The sequence below is a fragment of the Neltuma alba genome, unplaced genomic scaffold, assembly GCF_004799145.2.
Source record: "Neltuma alba isolate B1F8T4 unplaced genomic scaffold, ASM479914v2 tig00012889_pilon, whole genome shotgun sequence".
NCBI classification, from domain to species: domain Eukaryota; kingdom Viridiplantae; phylum Streptophyta; class Magnoliopsida; order Fabales; family Fabaceae; genus Neltuma; species Neltuma alba.
The window spans coordinates 32,114-53,999 of NW_021637263.1; the positions used below are offsets into that span (position 1 = coordinate 32,114).

Consider the following 21,886-nt stretch of genomic DNA (forward strand, 5'->3'; position numbering starts at 1 on the left):
AGGCTTTATAATATCAACCTTCATACCATTAGGCCTTAAAAAATGTGCTTAACGAGCCATTAAAGATTTTTTTTTTTTTTGAAATGCAAGGGGCTAGACCTGCCTTGGATGAAGTTAAATATGCCGACACCCAACAGTCCAACATTGACAGTTTGTTGGTGTGTTTAGGGTGGGGCGTCCTGCCCCAAAAGCGCACGGCCGGATGCACTTTGCAGTTTGCACTAACCAGCTCAAAATGGCTGTCTCATGCACCAGGTTGGCTGGCAATGCCATCACAGAAGTTGTGAAAACGAAAAGGGTCCCGCACAGTACACACAAAAACAGATAGTTCTTGAATCTAGTTTGCTTTAAAATCACCACAAAATGACAGGATAACACTAGGCTTCATTTAGTGACAAAGAAACCAGAGGGACCCAAACTTTCCCTTGACACAGAAAAATTTAACGACAAGTTCTTGATAAAGGTCAGATGGAATGGCAATATACTAGGAATATAAATGCTGAACAAGGGCACAAACCCACAGGCATTTTGTGCATTACTCTAATTCTCCAAATTACAGCAACTCAATAGATGCTAAGCTCTAAAGCAGAAACCACTGAGGTAACAATGGATGAAGGGGTAAAAAAGAAATATGTATCACTAGGCCTACCAGAAACAACCAATAAAACAACTACATCAGAGCAATATTTTTATGTAATTATTGAAAATTCTGGAACCTCGACCCATCACTTCTGCATATTATCAGCGTCTGCCACAGCATCTGCACTGAAATTACCAGCTTCTGCCTTGCTTGTTTCATCAATCCTTCTACCAGAATCATCACCAACTAGTACATCGTCCATGATATCATCCTCTCCAACATTTATATCCTCCACATCATCATCATCCACGTCATTGTTGCCACCCCCAGGAATCTTTGTTTTCTTTGGTCCATGCTCCAACCTATGAGTATCCAATTCTTTGTCCATGGTTTCCTGTAAATCCTGGTCATTATTTACTTTCCTTGTTTTTCTTGCATTCTGCCATCTCTCCAACTCCTTCTCAACATTAGCAATATACTGCTCCCCAATCTGTTTCTGATACTCAGATAGCTCCTCTCTTCTTGCATTCTTCCATTCAAGAAATGTCTGTAAGTTCACAGGTAAGGGATCAATACAGTAGCCTGATTTTTTTTTCTTTTTTTTTTTTGGGGGGGGGGGTGGTTGGTTGATTTCACAGGTCAAGGAAAACTTCTCAAGCTGCACAGCTGAGTCATCACTTACATGTACCTCTAGTACAGTGCTACGTAAGCTGAATTATAGATCACATACCCGTTCGGGCATAGGTCCACAAAGATCATGATATACTAACAAGATAAGACCACATGTAAACTGATATTTTAAAGCCAATGATTCTTAATCCAATTAGATTGTCAGTATGCCCTCCCAAATATCCACCTTGATGCAAGAAAAGATATCCTACAAGATTTTGAAATAAGAATGGACCAATTTTGGGTGGCTTTCAACAGTTAACCACATAATGTGTATGCTTAAAGACCAAAACAATGTGTGAGCATAAATTTAAATTCTAAACTCCCAATGGCCCCACCTCTTCTTTGCGCTTTTCTAAGGCTGCTTCATTTTCATCCAAGGGCTTGTTGGGCAAATAGTATATCGGAGGTTCTGTTTTAGTCCTGAAAAATAAATAGAAAACATGCCTTAAACACAAGTCACAAATGGAAGAAATAAAATTTTCATGTCTGCCTAAATCCAGCTGTCAAGTTGTTTCAACACAACAATGCGCATGAAAAGAAACTTAAGAAACTTATCTTCGTCTCAATAAAATGTGAATATGGACACTTTTGGACGAAAATTAAAAATAACCTGCAGACCAATAGATAACGGCATAACGTCAGGTAAAGATGTGCAGCTGTTAGACGTGACTAGCACAATATTACATTTGAAAGCACAAACCTTATAAAATTGCATAGCCTTTTATGATGCTCACTCCACCGAAGAAACAGCAACTCCAATTTCTTTTCTTCCGTCTTAGCAGCCACACGTGCTCTAAGAGTCTGACAAGAAATAGGTCAAACAGAAACACAATATTTAGAACTATTAGCAGTCTGGTCATAAATTCAATGTGGCGAGAAGGCATATTTATTTAATAGCCAACCAAGTCTCTCCTCCGTTTTTCAGCAATCTGTTCACGCTCTTCTTTCCTCAGCCTTTCACTTTCTTCACGTGCTCTTTGCTCAGCCTAGGAAAGAGTTCCAAAACATTAGAGATAGTTACGAATTTCTAGATGTTGTCACAAGTGTAAGTGTGTGTGTGTGTGTGTGAGAGAGAGAGAGAGAGAGAGAGAGATGACTGAGGTTCAGCTGTTCAGTGCTGGATACTAAGATGCATCTACAACTTGACAATGACGTTGCGTACTTATTCCATGTAAATTTACATCAACTATGAAAATCATGACAAATATGATAAGTGTAATTGTTCAGCATGCAACAGGATGACTGTAGAAAATATGAAATTATAGAGCATGCCCCATCAATGACGAATAATTAAATGCACCCCTTCCTTTTTGTTTATACTCAACGCATACTCTTTAGAACATGTCAAATGGGAATTCCTATGAGCATCCGAGCACACCCCATTAACAAATTAATCAAGTTGTTTACGTGAAATCTCTACAATTAGTCTCATGTGATTGCAATCTACCATAAGGACGCCGCACAAATTCATAACAATTGTTCTATCGTCCATAATTCTACATAACCTTAGCTTATGATGGTGAATTGACTGAATTGATCTCTAAACGCATCTATAGGTTTAAGATAAAGAAGGATTTAAGTGCTTCATCTTCTAAACCAGTTAAATGAGAGAAGCTCCAAATACTAATAAACTTGCACTAGACTTACTCTTTGCAGAGAGTTAGACCTTCGCATGTATGCTTCTGTTCCTGAAAGTTGCATGTCTTCTTTTCTGAATTTCTGGGGCAGTTCAAGATAAAAGCAAAAACACAACAATATGAAAATAGAGTCAGTGTGTTAATGATAAAAGGATCAGATAAACCTAGTAACAAACTGAGAAAACAGCAATATGAAAATGATGTATAGTGCAGACCATTTTGTTAGATGCAGTTGGTAACATTGCAATTGAGTCCATATTAGAACAATAGAAAGAGGACAAAATACAATTGATAAACCATGAACCATGACCACCAATTTCCAACAAACACCTCTTGGATGTTTGTCAATTAAGTGCATATGAGCTAGGTATGCATTGAATTTAGAGAAACAACATGAAGATAAACGCAAATCAACTGCTAAATTGAGCTCATGATACAGTATCCGGAAAGCAAGTATGCAATTAGTCTTTCATACCTCCAAAGTACCCAAGAGCTGACCAAGCATTCTTTTATTTCTATTAACCAGTCGTGGATCGTCATTCTTCGGCAATACCCTTGGAACAGGTTCTGCAACAGGAATCTCAGAATCCTTAAGGAAAAGAAAGGTCTATAGCATTAGATACATAATCCCCATATAAATCCTTTATTTGAAAGGAAATACATGTGCATTCACCACCTTAGAAGTTCTTTGATTGTTATCTCTCCCAGACCACCCACTTTTCTGAAAATTGGAAGGCTTCCCATCGCTCTGAGCAGCTGCATCAGTCCCATCAACGTCATACCTAGCTGGATAATCCTTCTTAACTTCCTGTCCTGCATCCGCGTCCTCAAGCAACTCTCCATCTTCCACCTTCATTTCCAAATGAAGACATTAGACTATGCTCCTATCTCCAACTTTTTTCTTGGGGGGAGGCGTGTTACAATTTTTTTTGGTTTGTCGTCAAAGACAATTCACATAAACCCAAGACTCAACCAACACCCATCGACTTCTAACAAAACTACCAACGACCGATATGTTAGATAGAAACCAACGTAATAACAGAAAGAAAAAGAGACTAATTTACAGCATTTAATTCTAAAAGAATGAAGTAAAATAAAAAGAATATGTTCACCTTGACAACTGCTGACGAAAGTCGGCGCTTTGCAGGAGGTTGATCTTCTGATTCATTCCGATCACTCTGAAAAATAAAATGATGTAATTACTATCCTAAAATTCATTTTCTAATCGTCAAGTCTTGCGCCATTTGTCATTCCAAGAGTTTTTCCACCAAAAGGGCTGACTAATTTCGCACAGAAAAGGTCGTTATAGCCTAGAAAAAAAAAATTTGGGGGGGGGGGGGCTAAAATCCACGAACAAGAAATTGGGACCATTTCATAGAACCCCAAACACCGGAAGATAGAGGGAAAACAACAAATGAAGGAGAAATTCCATACAGGTCGAATGAAGCCTCGTTGACGAGCCCCATTAGCAGCGAGGTTGCGGGGGCCAGCACCTATTAACCCACCTCGGCGAATCCCTCGAGGATCTCGAAGCCGCTCTGTAATCTGGAAAAATCGCAGACAGGAGATAACATCAACAACAGAATCGACCGCACAGAAATACAGAGAGAAATAAAAGAGAAGTGACCTCGCGCTGCTGGCGTTGAAGTTCATCGATCTCTTTGCGGAGCTCGTCCTCCGTCTTCTCCACGGCAGTGCTCCCCATTAGGGCCGATTCAAGAAAGCTAAGGAAGCAGTGACACACTATCACCAACGGACGAAGCGTGTGCTATAAAGTATAAACCCTCGGAAAGGGTTCGGTGCAGCCTAGAGGGTTCTTCAGAAGAGGTCCACTGGTGGGAAGCGGGAGCTAATTGGTATTTTATCGGAATAAGTAATTAAGATAGTTAAACTAACATTTGTACCAAATAATCCTAACTAGTTTAAAAATCAACGCATTTTCACTGTATGAAATAAAACTCATCTTGCATGTTTAACATTTGTTGAAAAAAAATTGATCTAATTAACTCCGGTAATTTTATCTCAATTGTAATCTTATTCTTAAATTTTAACCCAATATAACTCATTCCTAATACTTTTGAATTAGTTGAAATTTAGTTATTGAACTTTGAGTCTTATCACTTATAGTTCAATCATTTAAAAAATTAGTCTTTATGTTTTAAAAAATATTTTTAGTTCTTATGATTTTATTTTTTAAAATGAAAAGACTTACATTTTAAATTATTGAAGTTATAATAATCAAGTTGTACCGAGACAATATTTAAAAATTGAGTTTCAATCGAGTTAAAATTTAATAATTAAATCGCAACTAAATCTGAAGTATAAAAATTAAATAATTAATTTTTTTTTTCGTTTAAACTATAAGATTAAATCCTTGTCTTGCTTCAATATTACTTTAATTTTAAATTTCAAATCAACCTTATTTTTTACATTTTAATAGCCATTTATTATACTTGAAAATAAAGTGACACATTTTTATAAGAATTCTTATATTTTGAGATTTTAAAATTTAAATGGTAGTTTTTTAATTTTTCCAAATTATTTTTAATTTGTTTGGATGAAATACCTTTTTTGAATTTTGTGGAGAATCAAAAGGGCCAAAGCCCAAAATTATCGAGTCACTGCAAAATTGTTGGTGGGCTGACAGTGTCCCCCGGTGTATATACCGAAACCAAAAGGCTCCAATCCAGTTCTTTTCGCTGTGGAGGAGCGGCGCGTTTTAATGAGCCAATCAGCCAAACTAATTTTGGTGTTTGAGTGAAAATTAAACTATAATTTGAAAAGTCAATTTACAGCAAGGAAAGTGTGGATATATATAGATGAAAATTTTTGTTTCGATTTACATGAAAGTATTTTTAAAAAAAATGCTTTGAGGGGGGGTTACCAAACATCCTCTATTGAAACAATCTCTGGAAGATCATTTATCAAGAGAGTTTAAACTTCACTGCTTCCAACTTAATAAATATTAGTTTCAAAACCAATGTGACGTTAAAAATATTCAGATTACAAAAAAAAAAAAAACCAATCAATATTACAATTCCTCAATCCTCCTTCCTTTCTTTAAACTTACTCCTCTTGTCCCATTTATCAGGTGGAAAGAGAAAAATAATAAAAATATGATTTGAGTCATATCCAATGGTACTATCTTTAAGAGTTATTTTGCGATATAAGGTTAGAATAAAACGTGGCACTTCCTAAGATTAAAGAACCCTTACTACATAGAACAAAGTGATAGAACAACAAAAATTTAAAATTCAAGAGAAGAGAGAAAGGAAGACAGCTTGAGGATAGAACTAAACGTGTTTTGACCATGCACCACGTATTGCCCTTTATAGGCAGATAATGTATGACCGTTGGGTTGCCATAACAATGATTAAAGATGGTTTTAATGACACTTAAAGGGCGGTTATTAAATAATTGATTAGGGTGAACTAAAACATTTCAAGGCATATGGTTTATGAAAGAATAAAATTAACTAATTAAGACACATAAATACTTCAACAGTTGTCACTAACGATTAGTTCTAAAGACTCTTTTTCTTAGTCATTTTATTAGCTCGAGCTCACATCTTAGTAAACACTAAAATTTTTTCAATCCTAGGTAATATAGGATTTCTTTTGACACACTCACTAAAACTCCAACAAAATTTATCTAGGAAGTTACTCAAAACATCATCTATATTGTCACCAAAACCTATCTAGCACGCTTGACATCATTTAAATTAGTTGCCTGATTCCAATTAACCTAATCTTACTAAGGGTAACATTTATTTCTGTAAATGATTTTGATTTTGCCAATGTAGCAATTAAATAATGCAATCATTAGTTGGTGCTTGAGCCTAATGACGTCAAACACCTCTCTTAAATCTCTCTGAAATGTGAGGTTATGAGTTTAAATATTTTATAAGTAATACAATGAGCACATGAATTATGACAAAAAAATGATAATGTTATTGTTAAAAATAATGAGTTATTTTAATAGGTAAAATAACTACACACAAATATTGAAAAAAATGCACTTTAATTAAGACCTAGTCCTGATAAAATTAATGGATAACTAAGATTCTTTAAAAAATAAATAAGTAAATCTCTCCATCAAACCATAGGAATAATTAAGTTGCTATCTGTACCTTTTAAAATTACAATATATGTTCCATAAGGTTATGATTTGATGCTCTCAATGATACAATAATAATGTGTGTTTTCGTTATTGGTAGTCACAGATCCAAGACATACTTTTATACCACCAAGAAGATCAAATTGTCACCTCAAAAAATATAAGTGATAAAAATAGTTATAGTAACATGGTTTTTTAAAATATTCTTCATAATATTTTTGTTATTAAAATTTTTAATTATTAATTTCATAAGCTCCGAGTTCTCATCAAATGTTCTTTTCTCCAGAAATGTTATTTGGGTCACTAATTAGGAACATCTATAAATATAACTCTCCCGAAAGGGGGGGGGGGACAATTACAGTCGCAGTATTTCAAATTGTTAACATCACAAAAAGGCACTTGCTATAAATCACCAACAAAAATAAATACAAAATATAATCTTTTGTGAATATATAAAAGTTTTCTCTCATATAAAACCCCAATGTATTGTTTCCTTCTATACACACAGAGAGTTGTGATTATGCAAATACAGAAAATCTAAAGTCGACCTACTTTTCAAACAAGACTAGTGCTGGAGACAAGAAAAGTGTGAAACAGGATGTATTAATGCCTAAGTCTGAGATGCTTTGAGCAATTAAAGTAATTTTTTTTTTTTTCACTTTGTCTAGTATCCTAAAATATTTTTATATTGTAATTTTGCTTTTAAAGTATTAATTTTTTATGAGTAATTCTACCCTTAAAGTATATTTTCAAGAGCAATTTTAATCTCGCCTTTAAGCCCTAAAAATATTTGTTAAATAAATGTGAATCAAACACCCTAAAATAATTTTTTATATTAATTTTTTATGATGTTGGACACACTTGAAAATAAATACTTGAGGATGCTAAATCAACTTTTAACCCCCAAAGTTTATGCATATGTGTATATATATTACCTCCGATCTTTAATAAAAAAGTCAATAGAATATTTAATCTGGTCTTAAATATATTACTTCAAATTACTTTATCTCTAATATTTATTTATTTTGTCCTCGAGTAATTCTTATGATGATTACACATGTTAAACACTTTTCATTAAGGGTGGATAATTTCTACCTCCAACAATTTCAATGCACATGATTAACACAAGAGTATTTTAGGAAAGGCAATATCTATTTATTATAAATAACTAAACTAACTAATTTTCTTAATTTTCACAAATTAGTTATTCACCCTTTATATTAAGAATTCGGACATACTACCTCACGTCCTTAATATAAGAGCCAGTTGACTAATTTGAATTGATTAAGAAAACTATTTAAACTAGTTATTTGTAGTAAATAGGTGTTGTTTTCCCAAAATATTCTTACAAATCAAGTATATTGACTAAAATTACCATTACTGTAAAGATTACCTTGAGAAAAAATAACTAAACATGAAACAAAATAAATTAAATTAAAATAGTATATTTAAAATCAAAATCAAAATAAAGAAACTCTTATATTAATAACAGGATATAGTAGTATAATTAATCATACATGTGTGTGTATAATCCTTGAAAAGCGGGAAGTCTTGGATTTGTGGAAGCACGGTTGCATGTACATGTGGGCGTGCCCTCGTGCTTCCCTGCCAGCAATTGACGCCGCTGCCACTTCTCGTGGTCTTCACTTTGTGCTGTATGCCTGTGTTAATTACTTGGATTTTATAATTTTAATTTTATTTTCCAGAGTTCCACTTCTTGATTACCACATGATTCATTTATATTATTTTGCCTTCGAAAATAATCAATTTAAATGTGTTATCGTCAATGGCAATATAGAAAGGATTCAAAGTAAGATTTTTTTGGTTTTTCAATTTGAAAGTATAGTGTATTAAGTTTAAGTTTTATAATGTGCATTAAAAAATATTTGAAGACTAAAGTGATTGTGAAGGTTACTAAAAGGGAATTGATTTTTCATGCTTAAAGTTGAGAGCTCAAGTCTCACAAATAAAAAATTTATATTAAGAGAGTTATATATCATGAAATGAATAATATGATAATGCTTAAGTTTGACATGACAATAACATTAAATAAATGCATTAAAAATTAATTCACATACTCCCAGTTTAAGATTTGTCGATAATAGATTAAAAAAAAAACACGATGATAAATCACAATCCTTTCAAGATGGCAAGTTCAATTATATTTCTTGCTGACTAAGTTTTATAACATTGTCTTGGCCAAAAATAAAGCTTAATTATTGCCCAATTGATAAAATATAAGGATACATGCTTGTCTCTTTAAGCAGAGCAAAACATAATTGAGAATGTATTGTACTCTAAGCGAATAGGCGAGGGTTCAATTCTCAAATCTCATAGTTAGAATAAAAAGGTGTTTGGATGGAATCAAAACCATAGTTTTAAAAATGCTTGTACGATATACGAAATAAATATGTAAAAATATCTATCTCGATTTACAAAAAAGTGTTTTTAATAAGCACTTTTTATAGTGCCCAAACACCTCGTTAGTCTAGTTGGGAAGAGTAGGCTTGTTAACTTCTATAAAAAAAATTAAAAAAATTATACATTATGATAGTTTGTGAGAAAGACGGTCTTTTTTTTTTATTCTAACATTTCTTTAATTAAAATATTTTACAGGTGAAGATCCTAATTAAAGGGCTTGTTCAAGATTGAGAAATCTTGAAGGAATTGTAATATCATATTGTACAAGAGTTTGTGAGGAGTTGTGATGACTTTTAAGATGTATTGTGGCTCTATTAGTAATCAAATCGAACTTAGCTTGTGAAAATAATAAACCATCTTAATCAAGTAAATAGTTATATTTGGATTAAATCAACATAAAATGTTGTGTATTATGCATGCTGTTCTTGATCTTTATAACTCTACTAGTGTCTCCGTTGTCTTGTTAAACTTAATCTTCATAAAAAACTAAATTTTTACAATACCCAATTTACCCTCTCTTGAGTAATCAGCATTTCTAATGATTATTTCTAATAATTAATATTCCAAATATTTCGTAAGGTGACTAATATTTTGGATTTTTTCCATATTAAGAAGGAGCATATTTATACAATAATTTATGGTATATATAAATATATATGTTGAATTTTTCAATTACTTTTCTCATTAATTAGTGTACTGTACAAGTGGGTTAACATAATCACGTGGGCGCATCCAATTGATAGCCAAGGATTCCATCTCTTATTCCCTTTTTCCTAGATAGCTCAACAATAATTCACCTCGGTTCAGTAGTTTCATTATAGTACTATATTAGTGTGGACCTTGGTCTACCATCAATTTTTATACATAAATTATCAATATCGTTTTTAATTATATTTTAAAATGATATCATATTTTTATTCGTTAAAAATATATATACATACTTTACCTATTCATTAAACAATTTTATCTATATTAATAAAGCATATAATTGAAGTTAAGAAAGAAACAAAATAATGTTTATTGTGATCCTTTTATTTCAAAATATACAGTACACTTACAGAATAGTAAAGCTTTTAAATAAAATACCTCTTTATTTTGTTGCCAAAAATAAAAATTGCTTCACCTGCCATTATTTTTTATTAAGTGTAAAATAATTTAGAAATAATCAATACTTCATTAAAATTATAGAGTCATAGTATTGCAAACAAATTCTGAAACCTTGATAATGATAGATTTTTTAAAACAAGGAGACTAATTTTCAACGTCAATATAAAAGGTTAACCACTTTTTAGAGATAATTAAAGCTACTATACTCCTTTTTTTTTTTTTAAATGAATGATGAACTCAGGGTATTTACCGTCAGTCTTTGTGACCTATCCCTCTGCATCACAAACTCTCCGAAAGTGTTTTAATGTTAGTTATGAGACTTTCTCCACACTGTCATGAATCAAACTCTTATTAGATACTTAACAAATCTAATTAACACTACATTTTATTAGACCTGGCCGCGAGTCCCCTTTAATTACACAAAAACTCAGATTAATTATATAATGATTTGAACAAAATAATTAAAAAAATCACAAACACGCACCATAGAATAAAACTTATAAATTATAATAGCACATATACTCCCAGATTAAATTAATAATTAACCTCGGGATGATAAGAAAATAATATAGTACCTGACATAGAAGTTGACAAATTCAAGATCTGATCCCGATGAATAAATAAAATTTAGTAGTTTATCCAGCTCCTTATGTGAGATTTCGTGTGCAGCTCATATTCCATGGTGAAAAAGAAATTCTATACACATATGTGCCTCTCATGATCTGTCCTGTAAAATTAAAATACCAATGTTAAATGAACATATCATCAAAACAAATTCTCTTATTATATAATTAAGAAAAAAATTGCCTTACGTGCATGAGATTTACGTACTTTAATTTCATTCAAAAATCAAAATTTAGGATTTTGAATAATCAAATCTTCACCCATGAATATGCATATGCACGCCTTATTCATATAATCAAGTTTCATTAGATAAGTATAAATGAAAGTCAAATTTCAAAGTTTTTATAAGTATTTTTAACAATATTGCGTGTTGTCAAATCCTTTCTGGCTAAAAATGAATTTCAAGATCAAAATATTAAAGAAGATAGTTTTAGATTTCATTTTGTAATTAATTGAAGCAAGCCCTATAAGTTTATCATATTATTCATAATTTGTAAATGTAGCTTCCTATAATTTTTTGATAAATACGTTGATGATAGTATCTATTATACAGGTAAGTGAATGAGTGATAGTAAATGTTATTTATAGTCAAGTTTAATTTTTTAAAATCTTATGAAAATTTAATAATATAGGTTTAAGAACAAATGCGTCAAAATTAAACAAGCAAGAAAGGATAAGAAAGGAAATGAAATAGAAAGATGAGCCAAGCTCTCTCTTGTATTGGTTTTGATAACTAGCACTTTAATGTATGTTTAAAAAGTTGTCAAAGACTACCCAAAAAATTGAGAATAACTACTTTCATTTATAAAAAAATTATTTAATTATTATTTTCAAACTGACTATACGTGTGCCATGAAAAGTTCATTTGCAAGGACTAAGGAAGATTAATTGCAAGCTTCTAAGCTGTCCATAGCCTAAGGTTAATTATCACATGAAAAATTATATAATAATAGTAGTGCCATTATTATATCACCGCTAAGACGGCTTAAATAACGGATCAAATAGCATATGTTTTTGCAAATAATTAAATTAATAATGTCAAACAGTTGGAGTAGTGGTGCTTTTGTGATTCACTTTTTAATTAGTTTAGAGTCTAGTGGCTTTGTATTTGGAGTAAATTGCATCCCCTAATCTTTCTTTTGTTATAATTGCACAAAACTTTTCATTTATCTTCAAAATATATACGTAATTATCCCATCAAATACAAATTTATCTTTCACTTTAGTCTAATTCAAAAATTTTGCCCAAAATAGCCTATGTTAAAATTGAATATATATACAAGTTACCAGCATATAAAGGATTGTGATTCGAGAACTCAAACATTGTGAAATAAAATAATCACTCAAAGAAGCTACGCTTAGCAGAATTTTAGAAGTATCTATATAATCTAATTTAGTTTAAATCATACAAAACTTTCCTGAATTTTGAACTATATGTGAACAACCCTCTTGTTAGACTTTTACCGTACTACTAATTATTCCATTATTTTCAATTTGAGCACAATATATTTGTTATTGACCAAATATCCTCTCAAACTTTATTTTTTGTACAAATATAATCCCCTTAAAACTTAAGCGCCCGTACAATTAAACCCTCCGAAGTTTAAGGGGATATATTTATTATCAAGTTTCAAAAAGTCAGGGAACTTAGATCATATGGTTATATTTAAGTTAGCCTTTAGCTAGTTTAATAATCAAAACCTTTTGTTTTATAACTAGACGGCAAGATGGCTAAAGGCGAACTAGTTATAACAGGAGAGTACGTAATTGAATAAAGGTTGGGGTTATTATTGTAAATTGAAGTGAGATACATAGTATGTGTGCCCACATGCCCTAGATATAATAATATTTGTTGAAGATTGAAACATAGTGTGTGTGTGTGTTTATATACATATGGATATATAGACTAGTTAATTAAATAAGTTTAACAGAGGCTAATTAAGAGGGGGGAAGTAAAGTCAAAGCTCTAGCTTAGATGCGTCTCTCGTAGCTTTTGTGTATGTGTAAGATTACGTCTTTTTTTGGGATGAGGGATTGACTTTGGTGCCTCAAAAGTAGTATTTATATCAATAGATTAGATCAGGAATTAAAGTACAAATGAGAAGAGAGAAAGAAGAAGAAGAAGAAGTTGCAGAAGAGATGGGAATTGATCTGTCCTTGACGATTAATGCTAATAAACAAGAAGAGGAAAGAGAGAGAATATTATCATTTGATGAGGAGAAGGGAAAGAAGGAATTAGAAGAAGCAGCTGATGAACAGATCACAGAAGGTGAAATAGAAGACGATGATGCATCAGTTGAAGAAATTTCTCTTCATCAAAACTTAGCTTCCACGGAGGTACGTACCCACGTAATTTCGAAGTTTTTGTTCTTTTCGTATTGTTATATGCATCTTTAATATATATCTACACACACTCGACAATAAACGATCAATTGTTGGCTTAGATCTGAGGTAATCACAAAAATCAGATTAATTACACATGATACATTCTGTAAGAGATGGAGATCAGAAAAGAAAATGGCAAGCATCCAAAGTTAAAATCATTTCCCATGCGCATATATATAATTATACACTTGTATGTTACTATTCCTGAAGACAAGGATCTAGATACAACGAAACTGTGATTTAGGAACAGACTAGGTGGTCGGAATTCCAGTCAGAAATTTAAACATGAATCCCATGAAAATTCTACCCTTTAATCTTTCATTGCTTGTGTGTGAAGCGGTGTATATATATACATACATATATACATATGAGGGTGAATATTTATGATGATTTTGCAGGAGCTAAGAGTGTTAAAAATGGAGATGGATCGTATGAAAGAGGAAAACAAAGTGTTGAGGAGAGTAGTGGAGCAAACCACGAAAGACTATTATGATCTCCAAATCAAATTCTCAGCCATCCATAATCATCCTCTCAACAATATGAACAACAAGGTAATTAATACTCCTCCGGTTCTTAATATAAGACCCATTTAACTAATTTGATTAGATTAAGGAAGTTAGGTAAGTTAGTTAATTATGAGAAATGTGATACAATTTTCCTAAAACACCATAATCATTTTTCTTAATACCCTCTCTCCCTCTTCTACTTGATTATGGTTGAGGGAGTATCCATAGGGGTAATTTAGAGAAAATTGATAAATATGAGAAATGGGTCTTATATTTAGGACCAAAACTAACTCAAGAATTGAGTCCTATATTAAGGACCGAAGGAGTAATTAATAAAGTACATGTCAAAAGAAATTCTCGTTATTATTTGTTTATTCAATCAGATTATTCTTGGATTTAATTTTGATACTACTGTAGATCTCATCATATATACATGTATATAGGATCCTCAAATCTCTCTCACACTCCAAGGCAATAATGATAATAATATTGCAAACACCAGCACAAGTAGTGAAGAAGAAGGACCACCACCACCACCGACAAACACTAACATTATTAAGGATGATTTGGGATTATCACTAAGGTTAAACACAATAAGTAGTACAAGTTCAGAAGATGAAGATTATGGAGGACGCAACATTAATAATCACAAACAAGATCATGTGGCTTCTCCCAATTATCAGTTGAATCGGCTTCATCATCATCATCACTTGCCTGTTTCTGCTTCTGCTACTGTTGCTGCTTCTCCTTCAAATAGAAAGGCTAGGGTTTGTGTTCGAGCAAGATGTGACTCAGCCACTGTGAGTTTTTAATTAATATCCACATTTTCACTATTATTTTATGAATTAATGAATTAATTAATTCCTCTCTTGTTTCATTCCTTTTTTTATTTTCGTATATACATAGATGAATGATGGTTGCCAGTGGAGAAAATATGGGCAGAAAATTGCCAAAGGAAATCCATGTCCTCGTGCCTATTATCGATGCACCGTAGCTCCAGGATGCCCTGTAAGGAAACAGGTAAGTAATCTTACGTTTTTAATTTTAAACCATGCATATTAATAATATAGAATGTATATATATGATCCCAACATAAATAACATGAACTTGTGATTTAACACAAAGGATGAGAAAGTAAAATTAATCAACTGTATATATTACGTCGAAGCAAATTATACGAGGATCCTTTCTGTATGTAGATAATAATAAATCTATTATTTGCATTATTTATAAGTCATTGTTTCATATTATAAAGAAATATATAACATGTTGATTTCTATAAAATTTATCAACATGAGATTATTTAATCTCTCTCAAGCTTTAACATATATGGTTTTATATATATGCATGTATGCTACTTTACGTGACTGACTGAAGAACATATAGGTCCCACTTGGTATGAAGCATTGAAAATGAGGAGTAAGAATTGAGATTGAAATTGAAAACATGTGTTAAAAAGATGTTTAGCATTTCTTATCACGTGGGATTGGGCAATCCTATGTAGATGGGATTGGAAAATATATTTTCCCCATTGTGTTCTCTAATCCCACATATATCTGATTCTAGGTATCAAATAATTATTCAAGCTAAACAGTCTTTTAATATAGTTTTTTCCTTTTTAATCCCAATCCTCATCCCTTATTTTTAATGTTTCGTACCAAACGGGACTATAGTGTTTTCGTATCAGATATTTTAGTTTTAATTTACACCTGGATCTGGTTATTTTTATCATTATGGTAATTATATATATTACAAAAGCAACAATAATTTATTTATTTATTCTCAAAATAGTCTTAAACCATATTGATTAGTCGCTTAGTATCCCACGTATAGGAGTCTTCAAAAGAATAACCATAACAGGAACAGGAACAGATAAACTGATAGGATGTGCATATGAATATACAGCGAAGAGGCACGCGATTATGGGATTTGTGCGTTCAAAATTAATTTTATTTAATTATTATGTGAATCTCATATTTTAATTTCAGGTACAAAGATGTATAGAGGACATGTCAATCTTAATTACAACCTACGAAGGAACACATAATCATCCTTTACCTGTAGGTGCCACAGCCATGGCTTCTACTGCTTCCACAGGAGCTAATTCCTTCATGTTCCTTGACTCTTCACAACCCTCCATTGCTTCTTCTTCTCCCTCTTCCTCTACTTTCATCCCTTACAATATCACAGCCCTAAACCCTAATAATAATCAGAATCATCATCCTTCTAAAGCTGGCCATGTCTTTGATCTCACAAACAACCACCCTAATTATAAAACCAGTCATTTCTCTGCGACTCATCAACCATCAGGTTTTTCTTGGATGCCAAACAGATCAATACTGAACTCTTTTCTCTGCCCTAGAGATCGTGGGAAAGAAGACGATGATGATGATAAGAAGAGGAAGAATGTTTCAGCTGATGCTAGGTTTAGGGTTTCTGTTGCTGCTGCAGCCGTTAACAACAATAAAGAGAGCCATCCTACTACCTTAGGATCTTCGTCCTCTTTTGGCCCTAGGAATGTTTAATAATCTCTCAACCGTGGAAGTTCATAGATACGTCAGGTTTAATATAATAGTTGAGTGAATATAGAAAGAATAATAGTAAACAGATATATATGTAAGTTGGGATATTATGCACAGTTTAAGAAGATCTCTCAGTCATGTTAGTACTTCGTAGTGTCACCTCATTCTTTATGAGCAGGATGAAGTGTACAGTCGAGATCTTATCAACAAAACCGATGAAACTTTTTGAACTGTACGTATGGAATTCAAAACCAAATTATTATAGATTTGCGTACTTTTTCCTCGTAAAGTTAAATCTGTCTGAGACTGCTGGTTAATGTTAATTATATGTACATGCATGCATTTATATATAGATGGAGTGATTTCAATTTCGCTGTACATTCCTTTTGTGTTTCTCTCTGGTGATGCTTGGTCTTAATTTGTTCTATTACCTCTGGTCCTTAATGTATAAAAGTCACGTAATTAATTTGTCAATACTAAAAATGTTAGTTGAGTTAGTTATTTATAATAAATATGTTGTTTTTCTTAAAATATTTTTATTAATCACATGCATTAAAAGTACTATTTGATAAAACGTCTTAGTTATAGAGATTACTTGAGAAAAAATAAATAAATATGAGAGACAAAATGAATTAAGATCTTATATTCAGAACCAATTTAAATCTACAATTAGTTCTTATGTTCACCAAAACGGTGGTTGAATTAAATTGAAAGAAAAATTTGCATGTTTTGTCATACGTTCTCATACTTGTGCAATTATATAGTAAGTTAAATGCCTATATAATTGAACGAATTTATAATTGATAATTGCAATGTTAAATGCTTATTTTGTCATGTTCATAAACATATATTAGCTTAATTAATTAGAGATGTTTTAATGCAGTCTCCTTGTGCATCTATATATATATATATGGATGGAGTAACTTTGGAATGTTGGAAAAAATCAATTTATTTCATTTTTTAACTTACGTGAGCCTTTTTTTTTTTTATCAATATTCAATCAATTATCTATTTCCATATGTATTAAGTTGAACAAAAAACCTTCATCCGTATTAATATATAACTTTATGTTGTTAAATCGTGTATTCATCATATTCTAACTTCAAATATAAAATTTTGACTAAATTATATATAATTAAACTTTAGAAAAATTATGAAAAGGCATAAACTTAAGTCTTTTTACCTTTTTTTTTTCCCATCACTTAAGTCTTTTTATTCTGACATATTTGTCCCAAATATTAATGGAATTGAATTGAATCAATGGTTTATATAAAAAGTTTAGCCATGAATCAGTGGTTGGAAAGAACAAAACAAACTATAAACCAATGGATACACAAAGAATCCATTATATTTGCCCTCTTTGTTTATAAAGAGAATTTTTAAAATTAAAAATTTCAAAATAAATTAAATCACATATATTTTTAATTTTAAATAATAAATCAATATTACAAATAATTCATTATCTTTAGAATCTGACAAATAAATCCCCGCTCTTATAAACTTTTTATTTTACGCGTAACCTCCAACAACCAATATTGAACATACATACTAATTAAAGAAGTGATTTACATATAGTCTAAGAATTCAAAAATATTATTATATATATAGATAATATAAAATTTAGGGAAATTGTTTGTACAAAAACTTCAATTTTAAAAGAGACCATCGTTAATTACAAGCGTGTTTTCATAGGTAAAAGAAGAAACTAACGAATAATAAAAGATGCTCTAGCGCAGAGTTTAGCATCGTTTTTTTTTTAAAATATAACTCCATGGGTGAAGATAGAAATATTTGTATAGACAATAATGAAATTAAATTTGTTTACAATGTTATTAAATAAAAGGATTAAGATGCATTTAGCACCTCGAAGTATTTTCTCAAGTGCATCCAACATCCTGAAATATTTTGTGGTACATCCAGTACCCTGAAATATTTTTTTAGATGCGTTTAGTACCGTAAAATATCTTTTGATATATCTAACACCTCAAAGTATTTTTAAGATGTGTCCAGCACCCAAAAATATTTTTCAATGCATCCAGCACCAAGGCAAAAAAAAATACTTCAGAGTGTTAGGTGCTCGTAAAAAATATTTTAGGATACTGGATGCATTACAAAATACTTTAAAATGCTGGATACACACGAAAAAATATTTCAACGTATTAGATGTATATCTTAACCCTAAATATAATACACGAAAGCAATGGTTATCGTTATCATGAAAAATGTATTATATAGTTGAGTCAACATCTTCTCATCCCTTGCTGGTCAAAAACAACACCTTCTCATCCCTGAATCACATTAAAAATGAGAGTAACCCGTACGGAATTCAAATTTAGCTAGGCTGTAAATAGTGTGGTTGACAATAACTTTTTTTTAATAAATAGCATATTAATTAAAGAATAAAACATTTCAACTTTCTCTTAAAATGCAGGCCTACTATTATTTCCCAATATTTTTCTCTGTTGATTCTCAATGACAAAACTTATGCAAGCAGAAGAGACAATGCACCAAGGAACATAAGTTTCACAAATTATTTATATTTATTTACTCATGGAAAAAAAATGAAGTCTTCCAAATACAGACAAATAAAATAAATAACAATATCACAGCTGGCCAAACAAGGAAAATTAGTTCGGGACTGTGTTTAATATACTAATTTGTAGGTATTAAAAAAATTAGTTAAGCTTTTTATATGTAATAAATGTAAATTATTTTTTCAAGCATATTCTCAATCATGTACATTACAACTAACACCTAATAGCACTTGTTAACTATGTGCAATCAAATGAGATATTTTGAAAAGAAAAAAGTGATATATTTAATTAGTGCTTAATATAAGAGCTATAGATCATTAATTTGAGAATATTAAAAAAAAATCAGTTAACTTACACCCTCAAGTTCTTATTATAGGAGCCTTTCTAAATTGTCCTTTTTATAAAAACTCTTTGATAATTTTAATGAGCATTAAATAATTTTGTCTATATATATCCATATTTAATGAGATAAGTGAGAGAATAAAAATTAATATCATTTTGAAATTTAGTGTGGTTAATGAGAACAATATTAAAAACTACTCAAACTTTATGACGAATTTAATATTTTTATTTGTTTTTATTCATAAATGTAAATTAGTTAGTGAGATTTTACAATAAAGACCTTGAGTAGTAGTTACTTGTGACAAATGTTTCTTGTTTTTTCTAAACTATTTTATTCAATTGTGTGCATTGGAACTACCTATTAATTAAGAGCTCTCTTAATATATGCAATCAATAAGAATAGTTTGAACAAAATACTATAAATTTAACATGTAAGGTGAATTAAAATCTTATATTTAATACTTCTCCGGTTCTTAATATAGGACCCAATTCTTGAGTTGGTTGTCCTAAATATAAAACCCATTTATTATATTTATCAATTTTCTCTAAATTACCCCTATAGATACTCCCTCAACCATAATCAAATAGAAGAGGGAGGGGAGGTATTAAAAAAGATGATTATGGTGTTTTAGAAAAAACGTGTCACTTTTCTTATAATTAACTAACTTACCTAACTTCCTTAATATAATCAAATTAGTTAAATGGGTCTTACATTAAGGATCGGAGGAGTATCAAAATAAATTTTTTGTCTAACTCGCATACTCAAAACCTGAGGCAATATAAACTTGAAAAACAAAGTAAACTGATATGTTTCGTTACTTAGGCCGAAAGCAACGGACTTCTTCTATCTCCACCTCCTCCTATAAAGTTATGTCCATTGTTCCTCTCATGTCAAAGAGAAAAGAACAAAACAACGGATGTGTCCATTGTCACGCAACATCATTAAAAGAGTTTTCATTAGTGAAATTTACAATGATATATCAACAAAGTAATAGTTGGCCATTAAAAAAAAAAAATCAACAAAGCAATAATGCAACACATTCACTTATCAAAACACGTTTTTATTTAAAAAAAATTATTCTCCATTTATAATTGTGATTTTTCTTAAAATATTCTTTTGGCTCTAAATATAATACTCAAATGAGTCTTCTATTTACAGATGGGAGGAGTTCTATTTACAGTTGTAGTATTGATAATCACACAACAATAATATAATAAACTTTCAACATCATATAATTAACACGTATCAAAACTTTTAGTTATGTGTTTGTACATAAAATAAATGTATCATTATCATATCAAAAAAATATAAAAAATATATAATATGTAAGACTATATTGTTGATATGCCCAACATTGCATTTAATCTTTTTAACTTTGTGTTAACTCCAATTGGTGTTACTCAGAGATGTAAATGCAATTTCTCAAAATTCTCTAATTAATGTTATTAATTTTTCAACTCCATACTTTTAGTTTTGGAGAACTCAACTTGTACATTTTCTATAAATTTTTTTTTAATGTTAATTCTTCTCCTTTTTTTTAAAAAATAACTGTTGAATTTCAAAATTCTAAATTAGTATTGATTACTACACTCATAAAAAAATGAATACACTAAAAAAATTAAATGACAATATATTTTTATAATAATTACTGATTTAAAATTTTAAAATTCAGCAATTGTTTTTTTTTTCCCCCTAAAAGAATATCATGACCATAGTAGCAGAAAAATGGTTGGGTCTGACAAACTAACCCAACTTAGCCGGTCCAAAGAGGGGGCTACGCTGAAAACATTCCGATTCATTTTTTATTGTCTCGTTTGGCCCACAAAAAGGCGGACGCGTTCCCCTTTTCTTCTTCATAGTTATTTCCCCGGTTTTTTATTGAAAAAATGGGTAAAACAATCCCTGATTGAAATTCTAATTTATTAAAAGGAGATAAATTTGAGTAAGTGTAAGTATGATCTGTGAGTACAATATGTCTTCTGCTATGTGTAACGTATCTTTCATTTTGTGTAAATAACTTCTGTATTGATCATTATTGCAAATCATTGATGATATATTGCACATAGCGGAAAACATGTTATACTCACAGATCATACTTGTACTTGTTCAAATTCAGGTTTTTTTTGCCAATTAAAATTTCAACCAAGAATTTTTTTTACCAATTTTTCCTTTTTTATTTACACATTTTAATTTACACGATTGATTTATTTGGACAATCAAAGGGAAAACTATTCGCCGCCTATACTCTTTTTTTTTTTTGCAACTTTAATTTGGCCTTCAAAATCTTTTCATTTTACTTTGTTAATATTGTTAGTCTTATGTATAAATCCGACCATTCTAACATAACAAACTTGTACTACTTCTTATCGTTAATATAAAGATCAGTTAAAAATTAAATTTGATCTTATAAGTAAGACATCAATTTATTTTGTTTTCTAAA

At 30.9% G+C, this 21,886-nt stretch overlaps 2 protein-coding genes across 2 annotated transcripts; one reads left to right on the forward strand and one right to left on the reverse strand.

Moving 5' to 3' along the window:
- Positions 1-482: 482 nt before the first annotated feature.
- LOC114732198 (pinin-like) lies at positions 483-4,658 on the reverse strand. Its single transcript, XM_028919486.1, has 10 exons — positions 4,517-4,658; positions 4,324-4,434; positions 4,002-4,067; positions 3,566-3,739; positions 3,365-3,478; positions 2,900-2,971; positions 2,155-2,238; positions 1,953-2,053; positions 1,588-1,672; positions 483-1,127 (listed from the first exon to the last, which is right to left on the reverse strand). Exons 1-10 carry the CDS (start codon positions 4,592-4,594, stop codon positions 726-728), a joined length of 1,287 nt encoding a protein of 428 aa, XP_028775319.1. The 5' UTR covers positions 4,595-4,658; the 3' UTR covers positions 483-725.
- An 8,595-nt stretch (positions 4,659-13,253) lies between these two features.
- LOC114732204 (probable WRKY transcription factor 9) lies at positions 13,254-16,572 on the forward strand. Its single transcript, XM_028919496.1, has 5 exons — positions 13,254-13,493; positions 13,940-14,092; positions 14,491-14,847; positions 14,954-15,067; positions 16,036-16,572. Exons 1-5 carry the CDS (start codon positions 13,254-13,256, stop codon positions 16,570-16,572), a joined length of 1,401 nt encoding a protein of 466 aa, XP_028775329.1.
- Positions 16,573-21,886: the final 5,314 nt, after the last annotated feature.